The sequence below is a fragment of the Chelonia mydas genome, chromosome 7 (genome assembly GCF_015237465.2).
Source record: "Chelonia mydas isolate rCheMyd1 chromosome 7, rCheMyd1.pri.v2, whole genome shotgun sequence".
Classification (NCBI taxonomy): Eukaryota; Metazoa; Chordata; order Testudines; family Cheloniidae; genus Chelonia; species Chelonia mydas.
In genome coordinates, this window is record NC_057853.1 from 54,830,563 (window position 1) to 54,843,886 (window position 13,324).

The 13,324-nt window shown below is 55.4% G+C and overlaps 1 protein-coding gene across 4 annotated transcripts in view; it reads right to left on the minus strand.

Annotated features, from left to right (window-relative positions):
* Positions 1-973: 973 nt before the first annotated feature.
* LOC102943470 (transmembrane protein 150A) overlaps positions 974-13,324 on the minus strand; it is a 37,877-nt gene continuing 25,526 nt past the window's right edge. For 2 of the 4 annotated variants that reach the window (XM_043550330.1, XM_043550331.1), the window contains exons 5-7: positions 12,332-12,459; positions 7,552-7,651; positions 974-3,536 (exon numbers count right to left, since the gene is read on the minus strand). In XM_043550330.1, coding sequence (XP_043406265.1) covers positions 3,292-3,536; positions 7,552-7,651; positions 12,332-12,459 — 473 coding nt within the window. In that variant the 3' untranslated portion in view covers positions 974-3,291. Of the gene's footprint in view, positions 3,537-7,551; positions 7,730-12,331; positions 12,460-13,324 lie in introns of all 4 variants that reach the window. The other 2 variants (XM_043550329.1, XM_007053388.4) reach the window with 1 other exon arrangement.

The window sequence follows — 13,324 nt, forward strand, 5'->3', positions numbered from 1 at the left end:
GCGATGCCCCACCACCCCGGCAGGACCTGAGTTCCACCCTTCCACCTGTCACATAGGGAGCAGAACTGCAGCGTCCTCCCCAGGTCGCAGAATGCCCCAGAGACCACCGCCTGGGAAGGAAGCTGAGGCCTCAATAGAAGGATCCTGCAGCGCACAGGCCGCACCCTAATAGACTGTCACCCAAATATTGATCAAACAACATCCCTGGGGCAACACCCTAGAAAGGAACGAGGAGCACTTGTGGCACCTGAGAGACGAACACATTTATTAGGGCATAAGCTTTCCTGGGCTAAAACCCACTTCATCGGATGCCTGCAGTGGAAAATACAGTAGGAAGATGAATAGATATACAGAGAACATGAACAAATGGGTGATGCCATACCAACTCTAACGGGACTCATCAAGTAAGGTGGGCTACTGTCAGCAGGAGAAAAAAAAACTTCTCTCTCTCATTAGAGTTGGTATGGCAACACCCATTTGTTCATGTTCTCTGTATCGCTCTCTCTCTCTCTTCCTACTGTATTTTCCACTGCATGCATCGGATGAAGTGGTTTTTTAGCACAAAAGCATATGCCCTAATAAATCTGTTAGTCTCTAAGGTGCCACAAGTGCTCCTCGTTCTTTTTGCGGCTACAGACTAACACGGCTGCTACTCTGAAACCTGTCACCATGGAAAGGGAGTACCAGGAAAATGACATATTTGGGGTGGGATTTTCAGCCAGGTTGGAGTGACTTACAGTCTTTCCCTGGGACTGGTCTGTGGTGCTTTGGAAAATCCCACTCTTAAATGCTACTGAACAGCTGGAAAAAAGGAACTGAGCCAGCCCCATATTACCAGCAAGGGCTCAGTGAGCCACTGGTGGGCCATTGGCCACAGTTCAGGAACTACTGCATAGAGATTTGGGTACTTGCTATATTCAGGCCACCAGTGCTGTTCCTCCTGGGAAGAAAGTGAACTCTTCACACCTGGCTGGTTTTCCATTTTATTATTGCAAATTGATTTTTCCACATATATTTTCCATATATTACATATAAAATATTCCTCACACTCCTCTCTGAACCACATGCCTGGTGAATTTACAGGGCAATTCCCTTTGAAAGGTGGGCAAATCAGGAATCAGAGCCTCATTAACACACACAGCAGCAGCAAACTCCCGTCAAGGGGGAAAAATACACATCCGCTACATTCACTCTCATACACATCTAAGGTTCACCCCCACCAGCCCCTCCTCCCATGGTCTCGTAAGGATCAGCCTCAGGAGACCAGGTGACTTAAACTTGGTAGGACTGGCTGACTTTGTTCATGTCCTGAGTTAGGTTAGGATCCACTCATCCTCCCTTGGAAGAGATGGCCTTGGTCTACACGTAATGAAGGCAAGAAAGCATCCCCAGAGGGAGCATGCAGTTTCCAATCACATCCCCAGTGTTCCTAAACATTTTACAATGTGATCAAGGCACTTTATAAGGCATAGGCAGTAGAGGAAGGCTGGTCTTGTGCTAAGAGTCACAGCTGGATCTGCTGTAGGCTTACGTTGGGGAAGTCACTTCATCTTTCTCTGCCTCCATTTCCCTTCTCTGTAACAAGGGAATAATGACGATAACCCACCTTCCGAGGGGCTGGGAGGCTGAATTCACTAATGACAGCAAAGTGCCATGAACACCTCAATAGTGAGAGGATAGGCGCAGGAGAGCCGTGCTGGATCTAATTACGCAGCACTACAGAAGGGTAAAGTCGTCCTCTCCTCTGAGCACTAACCCCCAGGGGCGTGAAGTTTTACATGTCAGATCTAGCCTGAAGCATTGTAAGCTCTTCAGCACAGGGCATTTGTGTCTGCACAGCACCTAGCACACTGGGGCCTTGGGGCACTACTTAATGCAAAGAACTCTTTAAACATATGCAGACTTGAGGGAAGAAGGGGAAGATTGTGGAAAGAATTCAGGTATGGCCACACTGCAGCTTAAAACCTCTCTCTAATTTACTGTTTATAGTCTGACAGCATCTAGGAGCTCAACTCAGCCCAGGACCCCACAGTGCTAGGCGCTGTACAAACACAGGATGAAAAGCTGCTCCCTGTCTCAAAGAGCTTTCAGTGGAAGCCAGCTCTGGGCTGAGAACAAGCAGGAAGCGGGTCAGAACGCGGGGGGCACTCCTGAGAAGAGCCCATGGAAATAGGGACTTCCCTGAAATCAAAGCGCTGCCTCAGCCTGAACTCCGGAGTGGCTGGCACCTGGATTGCTTTCTCCATGGCGCTCCTGGGTAGCCATCAGGCACGAGCTCAGCCAGGTAAGCACCGGCCACATGGGCCCACAGGACAGCGGTCTTCTAGGAAAGGCCTCGACTGCTACAGATTTCACCTTTGCCATAATCACTTAGACTTTGTTCACAGCCAGATATGCCAGCATGACTTAACCCTGCTGGGAGAAGAGAGGCATCTTGCCTTTTGGCTCCAACCATCTGGTCACCCTTGATCAGCCCAGCGAGATCAGGTACTGGTCTACAATAAGCACCCCCATTGCTCCTGAGCTAGCCGAGCAGACGGGGGCGTTTTAGTCTCTTCAGCAGGCCTAGCTACCCCAGAGGACTCTGGCATCTCAGCAAAGAATTGTCTGACTTTATCATCTCATGCCATCCACGGTCCCCAGAGGGCAGCCCCTCCACCTTCCCCATGCCCCCCTCCCTGCTGCCACCTCTCCCACCTTCCTCCCTACAGAACGAGTCCTCTTCACCTCCACCTCCAGCCCCTCAATGGCATAACCATTTCTGCCCCTCCCTCCCTTCCCTGATGGACAAGCTGCCTTCGACCAGGGCAGACCTCCCCTCCCCAAACCCAGCCCGGAGGCAATGCTAAACACCCCTCTGCAAGGACAGCTCATGCTCGGATTGTCTCTATGTCTCACCATCAAGGAAGGGTAACCCTAGGACTTCTAGAGCACCACGTAACCTTAACCCTGATTCCACCTCAGAGTCCCATTTACTCCCTGCCCCTCCCTACTATCCCCTTTTAGCACCTCTCTGCTCCATCAGGGAGAGCTCTTTGGTGGGAGGTAAAAAGCCCCTGAATGGCGCTGGTGATGCTGGGGCTGTGGGTCCAGATTTTCTTAGTGTATTGTCCGCATGAGTCAGAAGGGGAGGTGAAGTCAGGATCAGCCCCCAATCCTTCTCCCTCCCCCCAAATTGGAGGCACTTTGGTTCCTGGATATGTTCAAGGCAAGAGAATCACTGGCAATGTCTGGATTTTCTGTCTCGCCCATCTGCCCATCCCAGCTCTCCAGGGACGAGGCCAGGCCCCCTCAGACCATGGCCAGGCCCTCGGAGTGGCGGTGGCCGTGCGGCATGCTGGCTGTACTGCTGTCGGATTTGTAGCTCTTGGGAGCCCGGCTGGCTTTCAGGAGTACCAGGAACGTGTCTGTGGAGATGGCCCCGAACTCAAACGTGAAGGTGCCGTAGAAGACGAGGATGTTGATGATGAAAATCCACTCGCACAGGGCGGCCACGTGCTGCAGAACAAAACTCTCCTGGACGAAGAACACACCACCTGGGGGCGCCAGAGTCAAGGAAATCAGCAACCCAAGGCAAGAGGCACCAACATCTCTCCCCAGCGGGCAGCCCGGGGAAAAGGGGGGGGGGGGGGAAGCGGCAACTCCCCCAGACATGTGAGGCCCGGCTGAGTCAGTGTGAAATGTACTGAGATCCTCTAGGGGGAATGGAGCATCACTCCTGGATACAGGGAATTACCTGACCCCCAGGTGCTAGGCCTGCCTCCAGGAGAGGTCTGGCAGCCCAGGGCAGGGGGTATAGCACTGAAACCCTCCCCCCGCCCGCAGTGCCAATCCCACTGCCCCACAAAGGGCTGCCAGCCCAGGGCAGGGGGTACAGCCCTGAACCCCCCATCCCAGTGCCAGTCCTACTGCCCAGGAGGGGTCTGGCAGCCCAGGACAAAGGGTATAGCCCTGAACCCCCCATCCCAGTGCCAGTCTCACTGCCCCAGGAGGGGTCTGCCAACAACAGGACTGATCCTAGCTTACAGCTGAGGCCAATCCTGCCCCCACTGAAATCAGCAGCAGAACTCCCATTTTACATCAGTGGGAGCAGGAGCAGGCCCTAGACTGGGTGCCACTGCTTGTGAGCATGAGGAGTAATACAGCCACAGGGACCCTTGGCTCCTCATGTGCAGGGCAGGGGGGGTCACTGTGGCTCAGGCAGCCTGTCTCTCTCTCTGCCCCTTGATCTGTTAGCTATTGCTGGGGCAGCTTACAGAGGTGCTGAGCTGGAATGAGACGTGGCCTTTTGGAGCGAGTTTGCAGGGAGCCATCCCAGCGGGACTCTTGGCTCCTCATCTGCAGGGCAGGGGGGGTCACTGTGGCTCAGGCAGCCTGTCTCTCTCTCTGCCCCTTGATCTGTTAGCTATTGCTGGGACAGCTTACAGAGGTGCTGAGCTGGAACGAGACGCAGCCTTTTGGAGCGAGTTTGCAGGGAGCCATCCCAGCGGGTTGAACATAAACCCACGAACTGCAGGGCCAGGCCCCATGCAAACAGCCTCCAGGGCGGAACAGGCCTCTCATGGATACCGGGGGGTTAATGATCATCCCAGCGTGATCCTTCCAGCACAAAGTCTGTTGTCACAAAGGGTGCTTGTTATGCAAGGCGCAAGGGTGGATCCTGTGCCAAGAGTCCAGAATCTCTTCCACTTCAGGAAATACCCATCAGGGCAGGGCCAGCCCACCAAGTTCCCAAACTGCCTGTACCACCATTTACCCCACCCCCAGCTGTCAAACCCCTCCTTCTCCAGCAAGGAGACTCCATCTCCAGCCCAGCCATTTTCAAAAGAGCCCATGGGACTCCAACTCACATCCCACTGAGTTTCAGGGGCAGCTGGGTGCCCAATGCCCTTAGGACTTATTGAAAGCGCCAGCCTCTATTTCTTGCCCAGGAGTGTATAAGAGCCCCTCATTACAGCCCACAGTCTCCTCCCCTCGGACCCTTTTCCCCTGCCTTGGCCTGCAGCTCTCTGGGGAACCCAGGTCCTTCATTTTGGGACTGTGCCCCTCTGCTCTGCATACTCCACTCCAAACTGCTTTCCAGCTCTGACTGCCCCAGCCTCCTCTTTGACTACTTATTCCATGGGTCTCCTTTATCCATTCATCTGTCCATGGAAATTGGACGCCTGGTTTGGGCAGATCTGCACCGTCTTGGAAAATAAAATGGAAGGGCCTTCCCAGAAACTGTTCTCTCGTTATCGCTGCTGGAAATTCTCCCTCAGTTCCTTCTATGACATGTGAACCTCTTATCTAGCTGATTATTTCCTTTGCGTTCCTCCCAGCCCCAGCGCAAGCATCCCTCAGAATATCTCCCATGGACTGCAGCTTTTCTCCTAAGGGACCAACCTCTAGGCTGAGAGGGGAGTTGGACCTGGACAGCTCGGTCCAGCTGTGGGCTGCGAGCCTCAGTCATGTCGGTTTTATGCCTTTTGGCCGCTGAGGCCACACAGCTATTGGCACAGAACTCGCCCATCAGCCAGCAGAAGATCACGACTCCAGGTCACTCGCACCAGGGCCTGTGCCCCGGGAGCCCTCTGCAACTGCTCTTGCCATGTCTCTGCTTCTCCACTTGCTGCTCTCCTCTCTGCCAGCCACCACACCACTGGCTCCAACCCTGTTCTCATACACTCCTGTCTGTCCCTCCGATCCCTGGCACCTCCCTGCTCAGCCACTCTGGTTTCCGTTGCCCTTTCACCGCTGTGGAGTTTACTGATGCGGGGCTGGGATCCCAACCTCCCGCTGGGCATTGGGAATGCGTCCCACTTATCCAGCCAACACTCCACTTCACGGCCCCCAGCGTTCAGTATTCTGCATCCCTGCCCTTCGTAGAGAACCCCCTGTGCATTTCCAGCCCCACACGATGATCACTGGATCCTAGATGCCCACGGCTCACGCCTGCCTCCTTCCCACCCATCCCATCTACAATAGCTTCTGCAGCCAAGGGCTGTCCCCAGCGTGCTGTGTCAGGAAATGCATTACAACCAATGAAGTGAGCTGTAGCTCACAAAAGCTTATGCTCAAATAAATTTGTTAATCTCTAAAGCGCCACAAGTACTCCTTTTCTTTTTGTGACTACCGACTAACATGGCTGCTACTCTGAAACATTACAACCACTGCCACCATGCACCCGGCCCGTGCTTCCACACGACTCTTCTCCTACTCGGCACGGCTGCATCATCAGAGTCCCCTCTGACCTCTTATATCTGCACTGGCATCTCCTGGGCTCCCTTGCCATCCTGCCCAAGGGCTCTCGAACTGCACCTTGGTTCCTATTTTGTCTGTGACCTCACTCCAAATAACCCTCTGCTGTGTCAGCCCAGACACTAGGGGCCTTTCTTTCGGCTAACACAATATTCCCTTCTTCTCCCCCAGTCACCCCTCCTGCTGCTCACTTTATAAACCCCAAAGCCTGCTAATTTAGCTGCCCACGAAGGGCCTTAGTTTAACCAGCTCCACCTCGCCTTTCCCCTCACCGCATGGCTCCGATTCAGCGACTCTGCTGGGTTTGCTTCTGTGTTTGCACAGAATGCATTTATAGCTCTGCTCAGCTCCCTCTTTTAAATCTGGATGGTCAGTAAATAACATTGCAGCCGGCTAGCTTATCCAGGGTTGAGGGCTCAAAATACTGCAGCCGCCTGTTATTTGTGTTACAGCATCACCTAGGATCCGCAGGATCCAGGACCCCCCCTGTGCTAGGCACTGTACAAACACAGAATCCAAAGACACTCCCTGCCCCCGAGAGCTTACTGTCTGATGGAAAAAAGGTTGACAGCGGCAAGATTTGAACCTACACTTACAAGGAACCTGGAGCCTAAATCCAGCCCCTTAGATGCTTGCCCCTGCTACCAGCTAGATTGGAACTCAAGAGGGCTAAGAAAGCTGTTTGCTTGAAAGCTACAAACCGCCAGCAGCAGGGCCAGGGGGACCCCATGGAAAGGGATGCACTTTCCAGGAGTGCTGAAACAAGCCACCAAATGCTGCTGCCCAAGGGGCGAGCACTATTCCACACCCAGGCTCAAGTCTGCCTTCAGCCAGTAAAACCTAGTGCATGGACCACCGACTTCTGTCTTCCCTCCACACCCCCTCCAAGCAGCGAGCACCAGCCCCCCTCTCCTTCACTCCACCTCACCTTAGTCAGGAGAGCCTTCTCCTCTGCAACTGTCTGGAGTACCCTCCCCGGATCACTGCCCTGCCTCGACTCTCCATCCCATTTCTAATCTCAGCAGCCAAGGGCCCCTCTCCCTTGCCCAGGCCCCCTGCTGCTATTATTTCTCTCTGCAATTGGACTAAAGGCTGTACGGCATTTGGAGGATGGTGTCTGCATAACAGACATGGTGCTAAGTCCAGCGGGGCTGCTCCGAGCCGTGCAGAAGCGAGTGACAATTTTCCCTCAGTACGGTCTGAGCCATCGGATTTGTTGCCCAGCCCGCAGCGCTGCCAACACTGGCAATTCGTTTTCGCACACCCCAGCTGCACGTTTCTTACCCACACGCTATTGCAGGGAAAGGATACTGAAGACAAGGGTGATGAAGGCCAGAGCGGAGAGGATGCTGCGCAAGTGGGCGGTCCAGTAGTGGCCCCTGGTTTTCGCCATGCGGTAAGTCAGAAGTGACTGCAGGAACACAAAGAGCATGCTGGTCGGAAACGCCACACCTGCGCCAATGTAATGCAGCACCTTGGCATAGTCCACCTGGGAGACAGAAACAACCAGATCAGGGCACACAGAGTCCCACTCCGCTCCGTCGCCCAGACGCTACAGTTCACAGCACTCTGGCCTTCCTCTTTCTAACCCTGGAGTTTGGGTTCTAGCCCCAGTCAGATGTCCGTCTCTCACACGCACCCTTCTCTGGCTTGGGGCGCCCTGCATCAGATGTCACTCACACGCATACTTTCTAACCGGAGAGTCAGGATCCCAGAGCCACCATATGAGCAGCTGCATAATTAGAACCTAGCGGGTGTCCAGCACCTGGTTTCAGACACGTTCTCCTCCCGACTCTAACATGAGGTTTGAGGTCTAAACCACCACAAGGAGTGGGAGCGGGAAGCAGAGCTCTCCCTCTACCTGGGAGCAGGTCTCAAACGTAGGCAGAGCTGTCTGGGTCCCCACGTTCAGGTCTGAGGATTCCCCGGAGAGCGCTCGCAGCTGAGTCCAGACTGACAATGGATTCAGCAGGGGGACATGGAACAGGTCTGGCTAAGTACTGTCCTCTGTCCGGGAAGGGAATCCATGTTTACACGGGTTCAGTGGGTTAGTCTCTGGCGTGGCAGAGCAACATTCCCGCAGGCAGGGGGCTCCATGCCTCTGCATGTTCCCACCTGTTACCAGGCTGGCTCTATGGCTGGCCCAGGAGGCTCAGACACACAGTACAATGTGGCTGGCTGGCTTGATGCAAGGAGTAAGTTAGAGCAAGGCTGGGGCCGGGGTCGGGGCAGTGCAGCCAGCTGAGCTGTGTCCTCGGAATACAACATCCACTGCAGCATCCTGGGCAGCGAAGCCAGAACCTATCATACAAGGGAAAGGAGAGAAGCCAGGTGCTCTGGGCAGTCGACTGGTTACAAACGGCCCAGCAGCCCATCGCAGACCTGAGGATGCCCAGAAACCTAGTTCCAGCCCAGTATCCCTGGATCTTTTTGCAGGTTTTGGGGGTGGCCAAGGCATACCTATTGCTGCCTGTAGGTAAACATCCCCCGCCCCCAGGATGGCCTGATTATGGGCAGAGAAAAGCAGACTGCACTAGAAAGCAGCGTCTGCCCAGACACGTTTCCTGGCATTGCTTCAGGAGGAGAAAACATCCACCCTTGGCAGGCGCTGGGAAAACAGACACATCTGTGAGTCATCTGTTTTGCCCAGAGACTCAGCGCCCTCTCCACGCACAAACCCAGGAGCACTAGTGACATCCAGCAGGGAACTGAAGCTCGGGGTAGGATCCCAGCTTCCACCATGGGAGCCAAGCTTGATTCTATACATCCCTCGGGATCTGGGCACCTCACAGTCATTCATCCAACCTGACAGCTCCCCAGGAGACAGGGCAGTGCCATTACCACCACATTACAGATGGAGATACTGAGGTACACTGAAGCTAAGTGACTTGCCCCAAGTCGTGCACAGAGTCTGTGGTAGAGCAGGGAACTGAACCTTGGTCCTCTGACTCCAAATCCAGTGGCTCATTCCCCAGGGCTAGGCCACCTTTACTCCGCTGACAGTGCATTAACCTCCTCCCCCCGTCCTCCTCAGACTGGGAACCCTGGCATTGGGTCATTTGGTTTTGGGGTGGGGGGTAATTCCTTGCCCCCAGCTAAAGCTCTCCATAGTTCAGCCCAGGGGATAGGGCTCCCCACAGAGCGGGCCGAAGCTGGCCAGCCCATGGCTGGGTTCAGGTGAGACGAGGAAGGTGTTGCTCACTCCAAGAGTTGGACATGTTGCCTCCGCAGCCTTCCCTCCCCGCCGCCAGGCCCTGATCTCTGATCCAGGACACTGGCTGGCACTAGATCCCCAGGCTGATTTTGATGAGTCTGCCCCTGTTGCCTGGAACTCCCGAACACCTGCTTGAGCTCACTTGATGCCACAGTGCGAGTATGCCCACAAATCTGAGCACGGAGGGCTGAGCCTGGCCTCTGGCTGCACACAGGCAATGCTGATTCCAGGTAAGGCGCTTTACCCCCCAACCCAGAGCTGGTGGGAGCAGATCCCATCACACCCAAGCCATGCACCTACAATCCAAGTCACAATTCAGAGCCATTTCCCAGACAGGTGCTGAGCGCTCTCGACTCCCGTTGGCTCAGCTCCTCACAGGATCAGGCCCTCCGGGAGCAGACTGCTTTGCCAGGCGTTTCTCTCTGTGCTGCCAACTGCTCTGCAGTCTTGGTTTCCTTGCAGCCACGCTCTGGGCTGCCTTATGGCACCAACTCTCGTGAGTCCCAGCTCACCAGACTCCCACACGTGCGGCACCCTCCTGCCACTCGCCTTCTTGCGCATGCAGAGCGGAGCAAATTCCAAGACCCCACCCCTGGCTTCCCAGGCATTTCAGGGTCCTGCCCTTTAAAGCCCTTCCTAGCCAACCTCACAGAACTCCTGCCCTACTCATCTGGCACCAGCCGGCCTCCTCTGCCCAGTGCAAGAGCCTTCCCCTCTGCAGCTCTTGATGGCTGGAAGAGCCATCAGTTGAAGAGAGGCCTTCTCTTTCCTGCCTGTGCCTCTCTCCCTCCACTAGCTTTCAACTCCAGAGAGCACTACAGGGAAACAATTTCTCTGCGCGGTGTCTGCCCTCCAATGCCGGATTGCACAAGCCCATCAAGCTGGGGGAAGCTGATGAGCACAGTGGGGTAGTCCCCGCTGACCTGACAGCTGGAATGGACCTGGTGACGGCGTCCACTCATCCAGGTCATCTTATCTGCCCCGTGTCTGATGGAAAAGCCCCAGAGTCCAGGGCACAGGGGCATCAAATATTGTGTAAGTGACACAATCCAAAGGGAAGGAACCTTGGACTGTGGCTGTGCGAACATCCCTAGTGCAAAGCAATCTAGGGGCTGCTCTGGCCTCGCGTCCCCCAGAATATCTCTGCTGAGACATGGAGCAGTGGGGCTCAGGCCCCACCACTGTTCTGGAAAGCGGGCCCAGCCTCACCAATGTTGGAGCCAGGGGTGCAACCAGGATTTTGCTAAGGAAGGGACCCAGGTGACCTGCCCGGCTGCCCCAGATTTGACTGGCACTGCAACCTGGCACACTGGTATGGGGGCTGGAACTAGAAGTGCTGGGTGGAGATCACACCCCCTGGCTTGAAGTGCTTTCCATCATATACAGGGTTTACAGCAGGGGTGGGAAAAATACAGCCCACGGTGCAGTGGGGTGCTCAGACAGGCTCCCTGCCTCTTGTGGCCCCACACCACTCCCAGAAGCAGCCAGCTGCTGCTGGAATGTCTCTGCGGCCCCTGGCAGGGGGCGGGAGGTGGCTCCACATGCTGCCCCCATCCCCAGCACCATCCTCACCATTGGAAACCGGCCAATGGGAGCTGCGGGGCGGTGCTTGCGGGCACGGGCAGCGCATGGAGACCCGCTGCTCCCCTCCCCTCAAGGGGCATGCAGAGACATGCACCAAACTCCCTGCACCTGCACCAAACCCCCTCCCAGAGCCCACACCCCTCACCCTCTCCTGAACCCCAACACTCTGCACCAGCCCAGAGCTCCCTCCTGCACCCAAACTCCCACCTAGATCCTGCACCTCTCCTGCACCCCAATCCCCTACCCCAGCCTGGAGCCCCCTCCTGCACCAAACCACCTCCCAGAGCCCACATACCCCTCCATTAATATAGCAGAAATGTGCGGCCCGGGACAACTTACCAAAATTCGGGGAGTGGCCTCCCTGCAAAAATTATTGCCCACCCCTGGTTTAAAGTTTGGTTCAATGGCTCTCAGCACCCCCACTATACAAATTGTTCCAGCACCCCTGCGCACAGTGCCCCAGCACCATTCAACTTTGGCCCAGCTGCCCCGCTGTCATGCCAGCCTACCTGGGGGGATCCACCCCCCTGACCCTCGAGTATCAGGGGCTCTTCCCCTTTGCCCCAAGACTCCTGGGACCGATCACAAATTTTACAAACCTTCACCTACAGGCATACCCCTGGGGTCCAGGAGCAGCCCTCAGTGGTTCTCGCTGGAGGGCAGCAGGTTTGCAAACATCAGGGTGAGTCTTCTTCACACAAGATCAACCCCTGGTTTCTAGGCTCTAGATTCCCACCAGAGACAGGTGGCCTACATGGACCTGGGGATCAGTGTCCAATCTGGGAATGCAGATGCATACAGCAAGATGGGGACTCTCAGCACCTGCTCACCCAATCCTGCTCGGCACAGATGAATCCCAGCTATTTCCAAGCCTACAGTAAACGCTAAGCTAGCATGTTACTGCAACAGGCTGACCAAAACTTGAAAATGCAGAACAACTGCCTGAGCTAGCTCCTGCTGCAGCCCCTGGCTGGCGGGCTTCGGGCTTCTCTAGATGGGTTTTGGTGACAAGATCAGAGATTGCTGGGCAATATTATCCACAAATATTTACTTTACAAGATAAGAGTTAAACAGACTGGCAGCTTAGTCTGGGCCGTTAGGGGTGAGCAAACGAAGGCGAATTCCAGAGCTTAAGAGGAAAGGAAATTTACTTGATGAAGTAAAAAAAAATAATGAAAATGGGGGGTTGATTCTAAATACTCCCCTGTGATACTGGAAACACCAAACACAAGCACTGGGAGAGAGCGCGCTTCGGCCCCCATCTGTTCCCCCCCTCCAGAGGAGGAGTCTTACCTGAAAGTTGCCAACCATGGTGAGGCCAGCGGCGCAGATCCAGCCTGCCGCCAGCCCCAGGGTGTTGAGGAGGGACGGCCCACAACACTCGATGACGTGGGCGTATCTCAGCAGGCCAACAAGCATCACTGGGAGATGGAGACAAGGCATCCATCAGCCACATGCCCACCAGCTGCAATGTCTCACCTCCCAGAGCCATCTCTGCCCCACTTGAGCCTGCCCGAGGGGCAGGAGAACAAGGAGCACTTCGCCCACCCCTCTGTCTTGGAGAGGCCAAGCAGACCCCAGGCCAGCAACAGCTACCACCTGGAGATGATGACACAGATGCTCCTTCTGTCACAGGGCCCAAGGGCCAAATTTGGTTAATTTCAGCCTCGGAGCAATACCAGGGGCCCTATTAGCCCTCCCAACACATACTACAGGGCAATCTGCTCCTGCTCCTAGTGCCGAAAGCCGGGAGGGCGAGGAGAGCAAAGATTTTAGATTAAATGTTCCCCATGGGTACCATGCAGACCCAAAGGCCCTGTGCTGAAGAGCTTACAATGTTTCGGGCCAGATCTGACACTTAAAACTTCACACACAGCTGCGGGGAACTGAATCCCGCCATGCACGGCTCTCCTAGGGCCAGGCTGCGGGAGGCACCAGTCGCACAGCAAGCTGCTGGGGCTCTAACAGGCTGCAGTGGGCTGGGGGTTGTGACACTGATGCCAGTTTGCAGTAGTTACTTGACCTGGAGTTCGACTCAGAGAACTAAACCACGGCACTCAGCAGCAAGGGGTCAAGGACCAGAAATCCAACCCCCGCCCAACTTCCCCGGAGCAACAGGGTCCTTGCACATCCCTGGGGGGTACGTTTCTAGGGCCAGGACAGGCTGGGGAGTAGCTATGCTGCCCGCCCTCCTGCACGAGCCCCCTGCAGTGGGAAGCTCTCGCAAGCAGGGCACCTGGGTCTGGTTCGCTTTATATGCAGACACCTCCGAACCCCCACCCCTCC